The following is a 20,351-nucleotide window of genomic DNA, read 5'->3' as shown; positions in this document are numbered from 1 at the left end:
GTTCCTTTTCTAAGTATCAGTGATTGTAGTTCAATTTTTTTTTTTTCAGAGCGGTTGTAATTGCAAACATTCATCAATTCTTATTATTTTATAAACAACACAAAGAACATGACGTATATCTAGGACTAGACAAGATATAGTAACCTCGTCTTTATTTTCATACCTAATTACCTATATATGCATTGTATACATCGACAATATCTACTTCAATCCAAACAGGGTTTCGAGATTATGAGGTCGGGTAACATTCGACGGTCCACTCCAAATAAGCTCGGCAATCTGTCGATGAGCCTTCTCTGTCAAATGAAATGAATCAAAAAACAAGTAATCCGTAACGTTTTCACATAACTCGTAGCCTTGTGCTGGTCCCAAAACTCGGCCTCCACACGTATTGATTCCCCTCAATGGTCCAGTCCCACAACATGCCTTTTTCCCTTCCTTAAACCCTTCAAACCAAAACCGTAACACAAATTATAAAATATTTTACTTAGTTACATGTAATTACTATGAGTGTTGATTTACCGTATTTTGAAGGATTGTTGATTCTTTCGGATAAAGAAGTGTGATAATCGTGAAGGGCGTACTTGAATCCGGATAGTTCACGCTCCAACTGCCTTAAAACATTAGGAAGCTTCTTGTTATGCAAATTGATCAGCTCGGTGAGCGGCTTGAAACAAGATACTATATTTGTTCTGTTTATAATCAATGAGGCTGGTGCACAATCATACGCTCCCAAATTCAAGAATCCAAACTTTCTTCCTCCAATTTTATAGACTTCCTAAGGACACAGAAACACGTTCTCTCATTTCAACCAAAAAAAAAAATTATTTTGAGATTAATTTGATATACTTTTATTTACCTTGATTGCAATAGTTATATTACCAATAACTAAATCTGAGTAATTCTCTTTGGAATTGGATTGGGAAGTTGAAAAATTTGCAAAAAGGGACGGATAAATATAGTCGTTGGCTCCAATATGAAATAGATAAACAGCTCTTGAGAAAATCTTCTTAGCCTCTGAATCTCCTAGCTCAGATCTCAACCTCTTCTCAACGTTCTTGAAGTTATTTAACTGTGTCTCCAAATTTATTACCTTGAACATTGTAACAAATTATTAAGAAAGAAAAAATTTCACCGTTTTATATAGATGTAATAAATTGTGCTAACTGATTAAATATAGTATTAGTATACCATTCCGGGAAAGGTTCCGACCAAAGCTCCGGCACCACCTGAAGCAAAATTTACCCCATAGGTAAATTGGTTATTACCGTTACTTGGTTGTAGATTTGGCGGGATCAACGGTAACCAAGCGTACTCCGCTGCCACGTAAGTAGAAAAAACTTAGTAACTAATGAGAAGACAGAGTATTATAGAATCGAACACTTTATAATTGTTACCGAGAAAATCAGGAATCAAACGTCCATCGGAGATTCTTCCGGTGGGAGATTTGAACGTTGTTAAGCCGTACGGCCAGAGATTAGCCCGGAATCTTGAGAAAGTATCGATGTAGTTATTATTTCCGGCATCGAACAGAGAATCTCCAAACACGAACAACGCGGCTTGGTTCGTTACTAGATTGTTGCTGTCTTTGCAGATGATCGATCCGATCGATAGGATTATCGCGTAAACGAATAAGAAGACCGAAGCTAATCTAGAGTTTTCCATGTTGAAATGTTGTGTTCTTGGTGTTATAGTAAATGATATGTGTTGTTTATATATAAATGCTCTGTTTTGTTTGTAGATAATAGGTAATCCCTGTGGAAATTTGGTTAGGTTTTTTTAATTCATGTAGTCAAATTGTTTTACACTTTGAATTTTCGATTTCGAAATGTGGTTTATTAGTGAAGGTGTGAAAGTTGACGAAGCCAGCCTCACGATTTATATAATCCATCTATTTCTACCTGCTCCTTTTTTTTATAAAAGACCGACTAGTCAATATATTCATTTCAAATTGTTGTGGAAATCATAATAATATATTGAATTTACTTCATCATGGTGTTTTAAAAATCTATAATCACGTCTTGCTGAAAGTTTAGCATATATATAACTGAAAAAAATGACACATCATGTGCGACGTGGAAGAAAGTTACGTACAGAACTAGGAGGAAGCGTTTTCTTGCGGATCACTCTAGTGGATGTAATAATCAAACATTGCAAATTTCTTTAATTGTATTTATATGGAAAATATTATTTTGACCCTCATAGACATATTCGAGAAAAAAATATTGCAATATTTTTATTAACAAGATAAGATGGCGTATACATGTAAAAGAAAAAAACATGCAGTTGATGCGCCAAAGAAAAATCTATAATTGATAATAGAAGAAATGAGTGTTCATGTGTGATGACTTTGGAAAGATTGAAAAATTAAGTTTTTTTAAAATATACAATATATTAAGAAAACCAAAGAGTCACCGGTCATGCATTACTTGGTTCCTTCACAACGGTCGATTACAGCCGTCAGACTAATAAATGACAGAAGTATAGGAAATTGTAAGCAAATAAATTCCCACGAAGATCTTGATGGGCCACAGATGGAGCGGTCCATCAGGCCTGTACGAGTACGACGACCAAATCCCCGCTATGAGGATTAAGTCGGGAAAGAAGAGGAGTTATCGGTTTTGGTTTTTGCGTTTTATTATTTTTATTTGATAAGGTTGTATTTGCGAGGATTTGGCTTTCTAGGATTGGTGTTATCTCTTCTCAACCTCCTAAAACTCAATTCTAAACTATCCATTTAAAAACTCTTGTGTTCTTAAGCTCTTGATTGGGACCTATCAGATCTATTCAAAGAAACCCTAAAACATTCGAGTATAAGAGTTGGATCTGCTTTGGTCTCATATTTCGATATTGTTTAGCATTTTTCAAATTCACTAGGGTGCGTGGTAGAATGCAGATCTTTATCAATACTGTCAATGGGAAAACAACGATCAAACTAGAGGACGTCGATAGTTCCAAACCCATCGACCTCAACATCGACGAAGAACCGACTCGTCAAAATATTCCACCGAACGTTCTTCATGGCAAAGTCGTGCAGCGTTTTGAAAAAACTCGGGATGGAAAAACAACGATCTACTTAGAGGTCGATAGCTCCAAAACTATTAACCTCAAGATTGACGAAAACCCGACCTGTCGACATGATTTACCGGACCTTCGTCGTCATGGTGAAGGCATGCCTATTTTTGTAAAGACTTTGACAGGAAAGATCCTAGGCTTAGAGGTGGGTCACTTTGAAACAATTGGAAATATCAAGGCCAAGATCCAGGATAAAGAAGGCGTACAAACGGACCAACAGAGGCTAATCTTTTCAGGCAGGCAACTTAAAGATGGTCTCACCATAGCCGACTATAACATCCAGAGGCACTCGACCCTTCACTTGGTGAGTCTCTAAGACTTGGCGGCTAATTTGGAGTTTTATATTCGTATTTCTATTTTCTTGGTAGTCAATGTTTTAATAAATTCAAGATGTTTTGTATATTGTTTTTGCTTAATTTCTCTCTTTTTAAATAAATTAATCAGTAGTCGTTGGATCTTTCTGGTTTATGCGTCACTGACTCACTTCCATATATTGTTTGTTTTGCGACTGGTTAAAAATAATGGTTAGGATTTTCATTCCCTCGAATTTTCTTTGCATGTTCATATAGAACCGACGTCGATGATCTTTTCTTCTCGCCAGAAAGACAACTAATTATCGTTATTCTTTACCATTATTCTTTACCATTTTCGGGCACTTACGTTTCAAAAACTTGGCAATTATCTATCGGATGAGACAAAGATGCTTGATATATTAATACTCTGCAAGCTCCAGTTCCTCTTGAACAAACAAAATTTGGTCCTCATACAAACAAATTCAAGATGTTTTGTATCTTTTTTTTTTTTTTAATATCCACTAGAAGGAAGCGTTTTCTTGCGGATCACTCTTGTGGATAAGTAATAATCAATCATTTCACTTTTTTCATTTTCTTTATATGGCAAATATTATTTTGACCCTCATAGACATATTCTGGAAAAACTATAGCAAGATTTTTATTAACAAGATAAGGTGGCGTATATATATTGTAAAAGAAAAAAAAACTGTAATTGATAATGGAAGAAATTGTTGTTCATGTGTGATGACTTAGGAATGATTGAGAACTCAAGTTTTTTTTTTTTTTTTAAACTCTGATTAAGAATTAACAGTAATTGAACTTCAATAATAGATGTTTATTGACCCATAGAAGTTTTAATACGGCCTGTTTCTTTTTTTTGTTTTACAATTTATTGAAAAACTAAATTTGTAAAGAATATCAAAGAGTCACGCACTACTTGGTTCTTTCACAACGGTCGATTACAGCCGAGTCAAAACGACGTTTTCAAAAAGCCGTCAGATTAATAAATGATTGAAGATATGGAAAATTGTAAACAAATAAATTCCCACCAAGATCTATTGAAAGAAACCCTAAGACATTCAGAGTATAAGAGTTGGATCTGCTTTGGGTCTCATATTTCGATATTGCTTAAAACTTTTCAAATTCTCTGGAGTACGTGGTCGAAAATGCAGATTTCTATCAAGACTGTCAATGGGAAAACAACGATCAACCTAGAGGTCGATAGCTCCAAACTCATCGACTTCAAAATCGACGATGAAGCAACCCCAACCCACCGAAATATTCTACCTAACGTTCGTCATAGTACAGTCATGCGGTGTTCTGAAGATACTCGGGATGGAAAAACAACGATCAACTTAGAGGTCGATAGCTCCAAAACTATCGACCTCAAGATTGACGAAAACCCGACCCGTCGAAATAATGGACCGGACCTTCGTCGTCACGGTGGAAGCGAAAACCCGACCCGTCGAAATAATGGACCGGACCTTCGTCGTCACGGTGGAAGCATGCATATTTTTGTAAAGACTTTGACAGGAAAGACCATAGACTTAGTGGTGGAACAATCTGACACTATTGATAATATCAAGGCCAAGATCCAGGATAAAGAAGGCATACCACCGGACCAACAGAGGCTAATCTTTGCCGGGAGGCAGCTTGAAGATGGTCGCATTTTAGCGGATTACAACATCCAGAAGCAGTCGACCCTTCACTTGGTACTGCGTCTCTAAGACTTGGCGGCTAATTTGGAGTTTTATATTCGTATTTCTATTTTCTTGGTAGTAAAGTCAGTGTTTTAATAAATTCAAGATGTCTTGTATATTGTTTTTGCTTAATTTCTCTCTTTTTAAATAAACTAGTACTCGGACCTCGCGATGTTGCGAGAAAAGTATTTCAGAAAAAAAAATTAAAAATTAAAATTATACATTATAAAATCATTTGAATGTAATAAAATAATTTGAATACATAAACATTAAACATAAACTGTTACTAAAAACACAACCATAAAAATAAAACTTATAACAAAAAATATTATGTAGAATAGACACAACTTTGCAAAAAAATATTGTTTAAAGTATTATAAATATAAGGTTTTTATGAAGAATTATGGTAAAGCTACAATTAAAAAAATCATTATGACAAAGTGATCATAACTGAGAATATTGAACTAATGGTTGTAATGAGTAAATATAATTTTCTTTTAAATAGTTATAATTAAAACAAAATAATATAAAATTTAAATATTAAGATAGTTTTTAACGAAAAGTTACGATAAATAGACGTAAGGCAACCGTAAATTCTATAAGTTTTACTAAATTTCTATATTGCTATAATTATTTCTAAAATTTTAGTTAGATTATAGAATAACGTTGAATATTAGATATTAATATTCAAATTATTTAGATTAAACATAAAACAGAACATTTGTTTCAACGAACAATGATATGTTAGTTATTGATGAAAAGACAAATATATAGAAAGTTCAAAAGACATGACTATTTAAATCGACACACCTATTAGAACGAAAAGTTGTAATGAAAAAATATGAATAAAATATAATAAAAGACACAACTCCAAAATGAACAGATACAACTGTTTGAGTTAATAAAAAAAAAAGAATCAAAACAATTTTCTTACAAAAAATACTAAGCAAAGTCGCAACTGTTGTTCATATTTATTCAGATTGTTATTTTTATTTTTAAATATTAAACTATTTTTTTAACAAAAAGTTATGATAAAAATAGACACAAATGTAAATTATATATTAAGTTGTATTAAATTTCTATATTGCTATAATCATTTCTAAAATTTTAGTTAGATTATAGAATAGCGTTGAATACTAGATATTAATATTTAATTATTTAGATTCAACATAATATGGAAAATTGTTTCAATGAACTTGTTAGTTACTAATGAAGAGACAAATATAAAGAGAGTTTAAAAGACATGACTATTTAAATAGACACACCTATTAGACCGAAAAGTTATGATGAAAAGGTATAAATAAAATATAGTGAAAAGATACAACTTTACAATGAAAAGATACAACCGTTAGAATTAAAAAAAAAATTATGAAAAGATGTTACGAAAAATTGCAAATGTTGTGTCTGCACTTGATTTCACCTAATAATCCATATAAACTGCTTTTAGATAGAAGACATATTTATTACCATATTGACATGTCAAATTCAAAAACTCACTATATAATCCATCTAACTCTTGAAAAAAAACTTTAGGTATTTTCATGAAATTTGTATATTTAAAATTAACTAAAAGTTGTAATTAGATTTATCATTCTAAAAATCTTTTGTTAAATCAAGAATTGGAGGAATATTTTTATTTTTAAAAGAATGAATGTCAGAGAATAATTTAGAAAGCTATAAATACTGTTGATATTGAAATTTTATATTATTTTATGTCATGGAAAAAAATGAAAACAGTTCAAAAAGACAAATATATCTTGATTTGAAAAGATATGAATATTCTAATAAACACAACTTTACAATCAACAGTTGCAACTTTACAAAAAAACCGTTACAATGAACAATCGCAACTTTTTGTAAAACACAGAATTTAATTTTCTATAAATTTTTTTAAAAAATATCCAAAAGGTACGGTTGAAAAAACACAACTTTTGGTTGTATTTATTTGGATTGCTATTATATATAGACATTAAATTTTTATATTTAAAATTAACTAAAAGTTGTAAATTAGATTCATCATTCCAAAAATCTTTTGTTAAATCAAGAATTGGAAAAGTTTCTTTACTTTTAAAAGAATAAATGCTAGAGAATTATTTAGAAAGCTGTAAAAACTGTTGATATTAAAATTTTCTATTATTTTGTGTCATGGCAAAAAAATGAAAACAGTTCAAACAGATAGATTTCAAAAGATATGAATAGTCGAATAATCACAACTCAACAATGAACAATTGCAACTTTACAAAAAAACCGTTACAATGAACAATCGCAACTTTTTGTAAAACATTAAATTTTTACAGATTTTTTTTAAAAATTATCCAAAATGTACGATTGAAAAAACACAACTTTTGGTGGTATTTATTCGGATTGGGTTTAAATATATTGAAAAGTCAAATCCAAAAACTCACTATGTAATCCATCGAAATCTCCGAAAAACACTCTAGGTATTTTCATTAAACTTTTATTTTTAAAATTAACTAAAAGATGTAAATTAGATTCATCATTCCAAAAATGTTAAATCAAGAATTAGAGGAATTTCTAGAATGAATATTAGAAAATAATTTAGAAAAATGTATAAACCCTTGAGATTGAAATTTTAGTTGATTTTGTATCATGGTAAAAAAATGAAAACAGTTCAAACAGACAAATATATATAGATTTCAAAAGATATGAATGTTCCAAACAGCACAATTTTACAGTGAACCGTTGTAACTTTACATAAATAACCGTTTTAATGATCCATCACGACTTTTCAAAAAATATCCAAAAGGTACGATTGAAAAAACACAACTGTTGGTCACATTTATTTGGATTGTTATTATTTTATAGATTAATTAGTAGTCGTTGGATCTTTCTGGTTAATGCGTCACTTCCATTGTTTGTTTTGCGACTGGTTAAAAGTAATGGTTACGATTTTCATTGCCTTTAATTTTCTTTGCATGGTCATAGAAGCAACCCGTAGAACCGACGTTGATGATATTTTCTTCTCGCCATGATGGAATTATCTTTACCATTTTCGGGCACTTACGTTTTAAAGACTTGGCAATCTATCGGATGAGACAAAGATGCTTATATTGTAATCAGAGCCGTCGCACAATATATTGGAGCCACAAGCCCAAAACTATATTAAGGCCAATTTTTTAGTAGACCGAAAAAAGAAAAAAAAAATTGTAAAAGTTGTTGCTGTAAAGTTGTTCACCTTTACCACTACACTAAAGAGACATAAACAACAGTTTGAAGGCCGAAAATTTACATATTATTACCGGGCCGCACATGCTTCATCAGCCTGTGCTTGGAGCCGGCTCTGATTGTAATGTATAGCAAGCCTCTAGTTCCACTTGAAGAAACAAAATTTGGTCCTCATAGAAACAAAGTCAAGATGTTTAATTTGTATATTTTTCTTAATGTCTTTTTATTTTAATCAAGACATTTTGAGCGACTTTTCATTCCCAATTTCCTAGAATACCATATAAAAAAAACATTTTAACACTTTTTTAGCCATATAGGAAAATTCTATTTCCAACTAAAATTTTGAAAAGACATTTTTTCATACTAGTTAGTGAAAACATATAAATGTAATTAGTATATTGTTAAATTTAGAGTTTGGTGTGGATTCCCACTCAAAACTCATGGCAACGAGTGGATTGGCCCTAACTCTTATATTATTTAAGTCTCATCATATTTTTCAATATGAGATATTTTTCCACACGTTCCCTCGAGATAATGGCTCTTATAGCTATTAATCTCAACAGAATCCATTACGCTCCCTCGAGATAATGTTTTTCTTTTTTAGCTATTTCGATAGAATTAGGCATTCCTTTAGGCTATTAATTAATAGGGTGATCAGACATCTTTTCATGTCAGATTAATTAATTGGCCAACATGTATAGGTTCTAATATCATGTTAAATTAGAGTTTGCTATGGGGTTCCAACTTAAAACCAATTAATAATAAGTGAATTGGTTCTAACCATTTAATGTATTATCTAAAATATATATATTATTTCAGTCTTATCACATCATTTAATGTAGGTTCTTGCTCCACCTATATTACCATTTAAACTACAATATAATTAACTTAGCTATCGCAATAGTTAGTTTTGATGCGAGAGAACGGAGTAAAGAAAAACATGACATCACACTACTCTGAAGTTTTAGATCTAGAGATGAACGAAAATGTTTGTAACAAATGAACATAATCAACATCCATGTGTATTATATAGTGTAATACATTCAAATCAAGGAATCTGAAATAACTTATTGATACTGTATGGGGCAACCACTAGAGAATCTTACATGTGCCCACCATTCCAAATTAAATTGGCAAATTGGTTATATGTACTTTGTGTGAGATAAGGTGAATCCCAAAAAATATAATCTTAAGGATTCTCACACAATTTATGTTCTTTCACAATTCTCTAAATTAAAATTGACACATCATGTGCGACGCGGAAGAAAGTTACGTACAAGACTAGAAGGAAGCGTTTTCTTGTGGATCACTCGTAATACTAACCAAACATTGCAATATTTTTATTTTATCCATATTAAAATATTATTTTGACCCTCATATACATATTCTGGGGAAAATATAGCACTATTTATATTAACAAGATACGATGGCGTTGGCGTATATTGTAAAAGAAAAAAAAAAGATATCATAATAATTGACGGGCCAATTGGCCAAAATAACCTAAATTAATAATGGAAATGGAAAAAATGGTTGTTCATGTGTGAAAACTTAGGAAAGACTGAAAAACTAAGTTAAAAAACAAAAAAAAAATTAAGAAATAACAGTAATGGAACTTTAATAATTGTTTATTGACAAAGAACTTTATAATACGGCGTGTTTATTATTTTACAACTAGATTAAGACCCGTGCTAAAGCACGGGTTGAAATTCATTTTATTTATATTGTATTTTTAATATAAAATATAATTTATGTTATTGTTTTTAAAAATTTTCTTTTGGATAAAACATTATGCAATAAAATCATATGCTAAATATGAAGGCTTGAAAAAAAACACATATTTTGTAAGTTTTATATTGTTAATGATTCTAGATAATTACACATGCTATAACACTGATTAAATTTTATTTCGTAATTTATCTTGTAACCCACTATTTAACTTGTAACCAATCAATCTATCAATTTCGTAATCTATCTTTGGTTAACGTTGTGGTCTATCGATAAAATATGTGGAAAATAAATTTGTAATATTATGTTTGATCTTTGGAAACAACGTGACATATGACTAAAATCTTACAAAAATACAGTTTGGAATATTCATGATTTTATTTGTTACCATTAATATATCAATTATAAGTTTGGAATAAAAACATGAAGAAGAAGAAGACATAGTCTTTAAAATAAGTGGCTTCCGAGCTCTCTTCTCTCTCTTCGATACCGTTCGCCCTAGCCATCATTTCCGAATCGACAAAAGAGCCACCGCTCTCCGACGCCGGTGTAGCTTTGGCTCGCCGGCATCGAACCATGCCGTCGTTTTGCTGCTCCAGTTCTCTCCCGTCAAATCCAAAATTATTTAGTTTCAACTCTTGGTTCAAACCGCACTTCCGATTTCCTCTCCGGCGTTACTTCCGCCGTGTTTTGTCTTCTCCAACCACCTTAGCCGATCTCCTGTCTCCGGTACCGCCGTGTACCGGTGTTCTGTCCGGCGTTTTCTATGGTGTGGCGAGGTCCCTTCTCGGATCTGGATCTGGATCTGGCTGTCCCTCAAAGTTTTTAGGGAGTTCCGTTATCTCCGCTTCCGCCGCTAGCCTCTTCCTGCTGGTGCCTTTCGGTCTGTTCCTTGTTTCCCACCCTCTTTTCCGCCGCCGTGATGGGGTCTTGACCGTGTTAGTTCTTGTGCGGAGGCCCCTGAAGTTGTTTTCTTGGTGGGCCTGGTCCAATACTTCTTGGATCTTTGTTGGAGCTTTTAGAGCTTGTTGCAGGGTTTGTTTTCTTCTGCAATGGGAGCCACCGGTCTACTTAGGAGTCGCCGGTGTTAGAAGAGCTTTGTGTTTTGGATATACTTCTATCCATTACCGTGGTTGGACTCGATATACTTCTATCCTCCACCTTGCCTCTGCTTCTTTGTCCAAGTTTTGGAGAAAAGCATTCAACCGCCACACTTGCTTCTGTGGTGCTTCAACTGCTGCTATTGTTTTGTGCGGCCAGCACCTGTTATTGAGGGATGCTTCCCAGAGATTTCTTTCTCTGATAGTTTCGTTAGCTCGTCAGCCTGGTGCCCTGTCACCTTTGTCGCTGCAGCCCAATTGTGGATTGTTTTATCTGCCCATGTGGTAGACTCAATCTCGTGCAACATCTCATCTCATGTGAGTGGTGTTGTCCAAGGTGTCTTCTCACTTATCTGCTTTATTGTTATCAAGGATCAAGATCAAGGATTCAACGATTTCAGTTATTGTCGATGTGTTAGGATTACTTTGTTCTATCAATCTATCTGCTTTTATTCGGCTATTGATCTTGTTTTGGATCAAGGAGTTTTAGCTTTGGTTCCTCCCTTTGTAACTTTTCCCCCTTGGAGGTTGATTTAGCATGATATAAAATCTTGGTGCACAAAAAAAAAAAAGTTTGGAATATCCTTAATAAACAAATGCAACTATTAATATTAATATATAGATTAATCTATAACCCATCTATAACATATTTGTAACCATTTATTAAAAACATAAAGTCCACAAAAACTATGTTGTGTACTTCCTTTTTATTAAAAAGGGGATTATTGAAAATCGAAATTTGTAAAGGAAAGAAACCAAAGAGTCATGCACTACTTGGTTTCTTCACGACGGTCGATTACAGCCGACTAGCCGAGTAATCAAAACGACGTTTTCAAAAAGCCGTCAAAATAATAAATGAAATAATATGGGAAATTGTTAAACAAAATAAATTCCCACAAAGATCTATAAGACATTCAGAATATAAGAGTTGGATCTGCTTTGGTCTCATATTTCGATATTGTTTAAAACTTTTCAAATTCTCTGGAGTACGTACGTGGTCGAAAATGCAGATTTCTATGAAGACTGTCAATGGGAAAACAACGATCAACCTAGAGGTCGATAGCTCCAAACCCATCGACCTCAAAATCGACGAAGAAGCTACCCCAACCCACCGAAATATTCGACCGACCGTTCGTCATAGTACAGTCATGCGGCGTTTTGAAGATACTCGGGATGGAAAAACAACGATCAACTTCGAAGTCGATAGCTCCAAAATTGTCGACCTCATGATCCACGAAGATCCTACGACCCGTCAAAATACTGGACCAGACCTTCGTCATTGTGAATTCATGTATATTTTTATAAAGTCTGTGGCAGGAAAGAGCTTCCCCTTGAGTGTGGAAAACTGCGACACAGTTGAAAACGTCAAGGCCAAGATCCAGGAGAAAGAAGGCATCCCAGTGCGCCAGCAGACGCTGTTGTTTAAAACCAAGCAACTCGATGATGGTCTCAGAGTAGACGACTACAGCATCCAAAACAACTCGATCCTTCACTTGATATGTCACTAAGACTTGGCGGCTAATTTGGTATTTCATATTTGTATTTCTCCTTTTTCTTGTAAAAGAATATGCCATTAGTGGATTTTTAATCATTTCAAGATGTTTTGTATTTTTTATAAAAATTCTCTTTTTAATCAAGACATTTGAGCAACTTTTCATTTCCAATTTTCTAATTATACCATATATTCTTTAGAAAAACCTTCTAGTTAGCCATGCATACAGGAAAATTTTGTTGGAAACAGATTTCTTTTTGACTTTTTTCAATACTAATTAGTGTAAACATTACTTACTATTACCAATTCAACAACAATACAACTTGGCTATCACGCTTGTTAGTTTTGATGCGAGAGAAAGGAGCAGCGGAAAACATGACATCACATTATTTTAAATGAACGAAAATGTTTGTATCAAATGAACATAACATTCATGTGTATTATATAGTGTAATACATTCATATCAAGGAATCTGAAATAACTTATTGATATTGTATGGGCCAACCACTAGAGAATCTGACATGTGCCCACCCTTCCAAATTAAATTTGCAAACTGGTTATAAGTATTTTGTGTGAGGTGAAGTGAATCCCAAAAGATATAATCTTTAGGGTTTTCACACAGTTTATATTCTTTCACAATTCTCTTCCCTCCACAGCTGAATACTCCTCTCAACTTCCCAGTTCCACAACATGCTTCTTCCCCTTCTTTAAACCCTTTTAGTTATCACAAAAAGGGTATCGAGTTATGAACATATGTTATAATGGGCCATTTAAAGAAGAGCCAACAGAATTCACAAAGAGCCCACTCACCAAATTTAGAAGGGTTTTGCATTCTGAGTCTAAGGCTTTTGTTCATGTCAAAGAGGGAGAACTTGAAGCCCTTCACTTGTCTTTGCATCTTAAACAGGAGATTACTCAGAGCTTTGTTATGCATGTTTGCTAATCTTGAAGCATCTCTTAAGCAAGAATCACTCTTTGGTTGTAGTATTCGTAAAGCCGGAAAACAACCCAAGTCCGGCACATTCAAGAACCCGAATTTACGTCCTCCAATCTTGTATATATCCTGTTACAAAACAATATAAGGAATAAATGAATGCAAAAAAAATAAGTTTTATATTATGAAGATGATGGTGATGATGATGATGAACTTACATGAATGAATGTAGTCAGATTACCAATGACAATGTCAACATGTTGAGACATTGAAATGGAAAGAGATTGATTGGTCAGGAAAAGGCTTGAGTAGTCATTGCTCCCAACGCTTATCAAATAGACAGCTCTTGAGATTCTCTTCTTGCTTTCTTCTTTACCAAATCTTGTCCTCCACAATCTCCCCACTTTCTTGTAGTGATCCAATTGTGTTCTCAAATTTATCACCTTACAATTATTAGGAGAATTGGTCACCACGTTGTACAACATAGAATAATACATCTTACCTAATTAACCTTAATTTTTCAAAAACCTAATTGTCCTAAACAAGTAAGTGGGTACTACATTTTCTCTAATTAAATAATGATAAAAAGGTATAATGCTTATATATATTATAAATTTATATCTAAATAAAGCATGTAAAAGACGATACAAAATAAATCGTCGGTAGGACCAAAAAAAAAAAACATTATAAAGAAGATTGTTCAATTAATTTAGCCACGATAATCGGGTCAAAACTCAACACCTCCATATGCAATCATTTAATCAAACATATTTACTTATATAAAAATGAACTTCAATCAAATTTATATACCAATTTAATTAAACGAAAGTCAATCAAATGATATATCTATTTATTCGATTCACTGCAAATACAAAAAAAAAAACATAAGAGAATTAGAATTGAATAAAAAGATTAGTGAGATGATTAACGTACCGAACCTTGGAACGTTTCTACAAGAGCACCAGCACCAGCAGACGCAAAGTTGACGCCGTAAAGCTTCTTTTGACTATTTCCCGGTTCCAAAAACGGCGGAATTAACGGCAAATTCGCATATTCCGCTATCATTAACGTATACATTATCGTCAATACTATATATATTTATATAAGACCACGAGCTAGCTATTATAAGACTAATATATATATACCGATGAAGTCGGAGATGAGACGACCGTCGGAGAATCTTCCGGTGGGGAGGCCAAAGAATGATTGACCATAAGGTGGAAAATTAGCTTGGTCAAGTGTTGTGGTGTTTATGTAATTGTTGTTTCCCGCATCCAAGAAAGAGTCTCCGAAGAGGAACAAGGCCGTCGTCACATTATTCTCACCGTCGTGAGAATTTTTCGCTCCGACGAGAAAGATAACGTTAAAAGAGAAGAGAATTAAGAAGATGAAGGAGAAGGAGAAGGAGAAGGAGATAGTTCTTCTTCTTCTGACTATCTCCATTAATGTTGACTCTCTCATTCACCACAAAATTCTAAGACTCGTGTTGTGTGTGTACTTAACCATATATAGACCAAATCATTTGCTTTTCTATCTAACTTATAGACATGTCGATTGTCGACAAGACTATGTATCTATTTATAATATAAAAATGTGTGTCCACACTTATGTAAAAGCCCTATACTATACAAAGACTTTATATATCAAAGTCAAATGTTTAAATTTGTTTTATTATTCTTAACCGTGAGATAATTAATTTCTTCACAATAGGAGGAACACCAAATTTTGTGTCATACGTTTAACTCTTATAATTGTGAACACCAAATTTTGTGTCATACGTTTAACTCTTATAACTCCTGCATACACCTTTTAATGTTAATTTGGATTACATTTTATTAGTAGCACTGTAACTAACTAACAACAGTAATAATAGAAAAAGACTTTTAAGTAAATTTTTAAAAAACAGTAATAGAAAAAGAAGTTAGTTTCTTTTTGTCTTTTACAATTTGTTATAAAAAAAATTAAACCTTCTAATATAAAAATGAAAAAATTAGGTTTTCACCGCGGTGTACCGCGAGACAAAATTATAAATTAATGTATTCTAAATAATAATTTTTAATTTATTTAGTTTTTGAATTCCCAATTAATTAAATTTATCTAATTAATTTATAATTTTGTTTAGAATGTTTTTTCTTCTTCTTACAGTTGATAACCTAATTACATTAAATTTGTTATTAGATAAAAATAAAAATTTAAAATACTTAGTTTTGTTTGGTATGTTAGTGTATATTTTTATGTGTATACAATTTTTTTTTTTTTAGAATATTAAGAATGTGTTGTAGTATGTGTAATATTTTATAGTTCATATACTAAATAATTTATACGTTAATTTTCCAAACTATAACTACAAATCTATAGTATATAAAATAAACTAATAGTTTTAGTGTTGGTTCTATAGTCCAAATCTGCCATGCTAGGCGGATCACGCAACATGTTCAAAAAATTTTAATTCGCAAAAACTCATCATACGAAACTCGTGAAAGTAAAATATAGTATAAAAGTCACTTTTTATCAAATCAGTTTTTCAAATTTTTTTAAGAACAATAGCTCTTCACTCACCTTCTTATAAAATAAGGAAATAAAATTTATATTCATTTACAATTATGTTTGTTATCTTATAAAACACTTAGTTTCTATAAAAAAAAAAATCAAATATAAGTAGAATTAATTTATTTATTAAATTAATTATTTAATACTAATGACATGCCTGTAAATAAATGTTAACTTCAGAATTTATTTTATAAATGTCTCCAAATATATATATAGATAAACAAATCTCACTCTTTGTTTTGATAATTCAATATTTTTATTTACCTACAACCCTTATAAATAAAGATCTATGTGTGTGTACATATTTCAGTAAAATTGTGTACTTATATATATATACAGATGGGTGAAAACGACCTAAAGATGCAGAACTGTCCAGAAGAGTGTTATTAATTTACTCTCTTCTTTATATTTATTTCCTCTTATCAAAAAAAATGGGTCACGAGAAAGATGCAAACTCACCAGTTACCACTTGCAAAAAGAAAGTTCAACTTTTAGATTCTTCTGTCGTTTAACGTCGTCGGTTTGGCTTCTTTTTCCTTTAGATTCATTGTACGACAAAATAACCAAAGTGGCTCACTTCTCTAGGCAAACCACTTTGATGATGTACCACCGCTTTTTATCTCATCACAAAATTTACGATAACCGATCCTTTAACTTCGTCCGGTTTGGTCCCTCAAACTAAGTTTGTGATTTGCCATTTCTCACAAACTCTCTTTAAGTAGCACAGAAGATTATTTGATTAAACAGAGATGAGAGGTTCAAACATGTTTTGATGACGAACTTTAAAGAAGTTTTGAAGGGTACAAAGTAACACAAACGAATTCAAAGATTCACTAAATAGTTCAGAATATTATAAAACAAAAACTACCACAACACAACCCCTAATTAAGTTCTACTTAACTTCATCACACCCACAAGATAGAGAGGCTCTTGGCCCTTGCAATGCAAACAAGCTTTCAGACAGCAACTCCTGAGAGAGACAGAGACAGCAGAAGATTAGAAAGTTTTTGGAGGTTGATAACGATGCGGGAAACTCACTAACATGCAGCTTTATATACATGAGAATGGATCTCTTCAGAAGACTCCTCCAATCATGGAATGAATCTCATCGATGCTCCACAGATCCATAGGGTCTGCACCATTGTCCTGAGTCGCTACAGCATCCTCGTTGAGGAAATCCAGTGAAGCGTCCCACTCAATGTTGTTGTTGCACGGTGTCTCAAAATCCATGGACTTGAGCTTCTTAGCTGGATTGGCTTCTTCAAAGAATAGAGCTGGGTTGTTGTTGTTGTTGTTGTTGATAAGGGCAGAAGAGATGTCTGGAGTTATTGGAGCTTGATCGCTCCAACCAAACTCAGAACAACCAAACGAATTACTACCCTGGTCTGAACTGAAATACTGATAACCATTACATCCAGCATCAATGGAGTTCGCTAAGCCAAACTGATTGTTGTTGTTGTTGTTCACTTGGTGTTTCTCCTCCACGAAACACATATCCTCAAAGGAGGAGTTGTCGACGTTCTGAACCAAAGCTGGACTCGGGTTTGGGTTAGGTTTAGCAACAGGTTTCTGAAGACTAGCCTTGGCAGCAGAACGTTTCTGAGGGTTATCCTCAGGGAAATTAACCTTAGCTTTAGATCCACGGATTCTGCGTGCAGCAGCATCGTAAGCTCTTGCAGCTTCCTCCGCTGTCTTGAACGTTCCAAGCCAAATTCTAGCACCTTCTCTTGGATCACGGATCTCAGCAGCCCATTTTCCCCAAGGACGTTGCCTTATCCCTCGGTACTGATTCTTCCTCTTCCTCTTTCCAGATTTCTCAGCTGCTTCCCCACCAGCACCCTTCTTCCCTAGTAGTGCGTATAAAATAACAACAAAGTCAAAAGAGATCTTATATGACTCATCAAATCAACAGACTCAAATCAGTTTCAATCACACAAATCAAAGCCTCATAACAAACAAACATAACTCAAAATCATCATATCCATAAATATGTATGTATCCAAAGAACAACGAATCAAGCTTCATGCTTCACACAGCAACTCAAAATCAAAGTCTAGCTCATAAAACACAACACCGTCAAACTAATTTCTCAAGAGATGAGAAATCTGAAGTTTCAATTTCACACCAAATCATTCATATCTGAAACAGTACCGAGCTAATTCAATCGAAACCTAATTCACACCAAATCCCCAAAATATGTTTACCTTCGGCGGCGGTAGCTGCGGAGGAGACGGCGGGTTTCGGAGTCGCGCCGAAAACAAAAGGTTTCACGTCGGCGAAAACATCACCACCGATATCGAAATCATCATCATCATCGCAATCGATAGAAGAGTCATCTTTGAAACCTTGGAAATCAGCTTCGAACTCATCGTCAAGATCGAAGAAGTTCGAACGCTTCTTCGAGCTTTTCTTCGCTGCTTTCGCACTCTTCTTCAGATCCGGCCAGATAAACTCGCTGGTAACACGGCGAGACCTCGGCGGTGGAATGAAATCGGAGATGATAGCTCCTCCACACATGGCGGGTGTGACTCTTCAGGGGTGTTAAATGATCAGAAATAGAATCTTACCGGCCAAAATAGAAATTAATTGAAACTTTGGGGTTTGTTTTACTCTCTCTTCAACGGCTTTGCTTTGCTTTGTTCTTGAGAGAAAGTAAGGGAAGGGCTTTTTAGAGTAAAATAAAGATGAAGCTATGATGGTAATTTACTGTTATACCCTTAACTTGATGTACTATTTACGATACTACCCTACTTTATGTTTATTTTCTTTAGATTTTATTGCATGAATCAAGATTTTAGTCATTTAATTATGGTTAGTTGCAGTAAATAGGATTAAATTTGGTCAGATTTGACTGATAGGAGACAAAAAGCAGAGTCTAAACAATTTTTTACCTAACGTTTGTTGATTTTTTTCATACGGTCTATTTCCTTTTTTTACTTTATTTTTTACAATTTAAGTCATAGTATAACACTTTGAAGTCAATCCAATCTTTGATAGGTTATTTTGAAACAAATTTATTTTTCTATACCATTTTTATAAAGATAACTAAACAGTAAGTAATCTAATAATTAGTTAATTACCACACAAAAAAACAATAGGTAATCAAATGATTCAAAAAATGAAAAAGATATGGCACTGAAGTACTTGTTTTGACTGATATCGTACAACTAGTTTACCCTATTTTAAGTAACTATTTGTTTAAAACAAATAAAGATCTTTATTTTAAACATCTCGGCATCTACCTAATGAAACACAACTAATTATTCTGATATACATTAGCAGTAAGCCAGTAATTATACTTGGTTGTTCATCCACTTAGGTAAGTTGAAAACTAAAACTATAACTGAATATATAAACGGATTATTGAAAATGTTTAAATACATCTAAAACAATAAATAATTAATGAGATTACTTCTGAAAATAAATGACAACTTCTTTCTCAAAAAAAAAATACTAATAATAAATAAATGACGACTTCGTGGTGAATGTAATTTTCATTACACGACAGGGACCATTAAATACTTCTTCTGTATAAGGCTAAAATAGTAAAACCGTCAAACCACATTTACGAATCTACGTGTGCAAGGACACGTACGATACTCTTGAAGCTTTTCGAAGCAAGTTGAGTTTTTTGTCGTTTCATGACAAACAAAAAAAATAACTATTCTTTGTCGTTTTCATATATCTTAGTTGGATGCTCGCATTTCCAAATCAATTAATTTTCATAAAACTCAACTTAATTTTTCCTTAATAATAGTATCGTTTACTCAAATTAAGTTTGTTAGGTTCCAATTATTAGGTAATATTCGGTACAAAACTGAACCTATTTTATTAGTTTTGTTCTTGGTAAAAAATATTTCAATGATTTCAAAATTTTTAAATTATGTATAAAACAATTGTTAGAAATTCAGTTAAGTTTTCTCATATTTTATCAATTTCAGTCTTATAGGTGTATACTGTATAGCTGTAGTACTACCAATATATAAACAAGTGGATTGGTATATTCTATACCAAAAAGTACATTCATGTATGTATATATATTTATATTAGAAACACAAAGACAGACTAATGAAAGGAGGTATAGGGGTCCGAATATTTTTTTTCTCCCGATTGAGACAAGTTCCTAAATTAGCTTATCTCAAAGATAATTTCATTCATGGACCAATAATTTGTTTCACTGTTTTGACTTTAAGAAAGTGGAAGTAATCATGCATATATACAACAAACAAGTATATTTACTCGATTCGGAACTACACATTTAGACCAACTTTTGTTTGTCTTTATAGATAGATATAA

The 20,351-nt window shown here is 32.9% G+C and overlaps 6 protein-coding genes across 7 annotated transcripts; 3 read left to right on the top strand and 3 right to left on the bottom strand.

Annotated features, from left to right (window-relative positions):
- Window positions 1-60: 60 nt before the first annotated feature.
- Window positions 61-1,851, bottom strand: LOC104758744 (GDSL esterase/lipase 1-like). Its single transcript, XM_010481671.3, has 5 exons — window positions 1,398-1,851; window positions 1,192-1,319; window positions 860-1,093; window positions 523-778; window positions 61-446 (listed from the first exon to the last, which is right to left on the bottom strand). Exons 1-5 carry the CDS (start codon window positions 1,663-1,665, stop codon window positions 202-204), a joined length of 1,131 nt encoding a protein of 376 aa, XP_010479973.1. The 5' UTR covers window positions 1,666-1,851; the 3' UTR covers window positions 61-201.
- An 803-nt stretch (window positions 1,852-2,654) lies between these two features.
- On the top strand, window positions 2,655-3,521 carry LOC147924902 (uncharacterized). The gene has a single exon (XM_087494157.1). It carries the CDS (start codon window positions 2,891-2,893, stop codon window positions 3,389-3,391), a length of 501 nt encoding a protein of 166 aa, XP_087350283.1. The 5' UTR covers window positions 2,655-2,890; the 3' UTR covers window positions 3,392-3,521.
- A 1,011-nt stretch (window positions 3,522-4,532) lies between these two features.
- On the top strand, window positions 4,533-5,095 carry LOC147924901 (uncharacterized). The gene has a single exon (XM_087494156.1). The coding sequence runs from the start codon at window positions 4,535-4,537 to the stop codon at window positions 5,093-5,095; it is 561 nt and encodes a 186-aa protein (XP_087350282.1). The 5' UTR covers window positions 4,533-4,534.
- A 6,988-nt stretch (window positions 5,096-12,083) lies between these two features.
- Window positions 12,084-12,587, top strand: LOC104760024 (polyubiquitin-like). The gene has a single exon (XM_087497002.1). The coding sequence runs from the start codon at window positions 12,084-12,086 to the stop codon at window positions 12,585-12,587; it is 504 nt and encodes a 167-aa protein (XP_087353128.1).
- A 392-nt stretch (window positions 12,588-12,979) lies between these two features.
- Window positions 12,980-15,112, bottom strand: LOC104758745 (GDSL esterase/lipase 5-like). Its single transcript, XM_010481673.3, has 5 exons — window positions 14,651-15,112; window positions 14,439-14,563; window positions 13,724-13,948; window positions 13,382-13,634; window positions 12,980-13,285 (listed from the first exon to the last, which is right to left on the bottom strand). The coding sequence occupies exons 1-5, from the start codon at window positions 14,964-14,966 to the stop codon at window positions 13,035-13,037; spliced, it is 1,170 nt and encodes a 389-aa protein (XP_010479975.1). The 5' UTR covers window positions 14,967-15,112; the 3' UTR covers window positions 12,980-13,034.
- A 1,693-nt stretch (window positions 15,113-16,805) lies between these two features.
- Window positions 16,806-18,737, bottom strand: LOC104758746 (ethylene-responsive transcription factor RAP2-12). Of its 2 annotated transcripts, XM_010481675.2 has the most exons (3): window positions 18,260-18,735; window positions 17,114-17,902; window positions 16,806-17,025 (listed from the first exon to the last, which is right to left on the bottom strand). In XM_010481675.2, the coding sequence occupies exons 1-2, from the start codon at window positions 18,570-18,572 to the stop codon at window positions 17,130-17,132; spliced, it is 1,086 nt and encodes a 361-aa protein (XP_010479977.1). In that variant the 5' UTR covers window positions 18,573-18,735; the 3' UTR covers window positions 16,806-17,025; window positions 17,114-17,129. The 2 variants fall into 2 exon arrangements, with proteins under 2 accessions (XP_010479977.1, XP_010479976.1); XM_010481674.2 differs by having other exon boundaries at window positions 16,806-17,902; window positions 18,260-18,737.
- Window positions 18,738-20,351: the final 1,614 nt, after the last annotated feature.

Source organism: Camelina sativa, chromosome 17 (assembly GCF_030686135.1).
Source record: "Camelina sativa cultivar CO46 ecotype springtype chromosome 17, ASM3068613v1".
Taxonomy (NCBI): Eukaryota; Viridiplantae; Streptophyta; class Magnoliopsida; order Brassicales; family Brassicaceae; genus Camelina; species Camelina sativa.
This window is presented reverse-complemented; position numbering and strand designations above follow the sequence as displayed.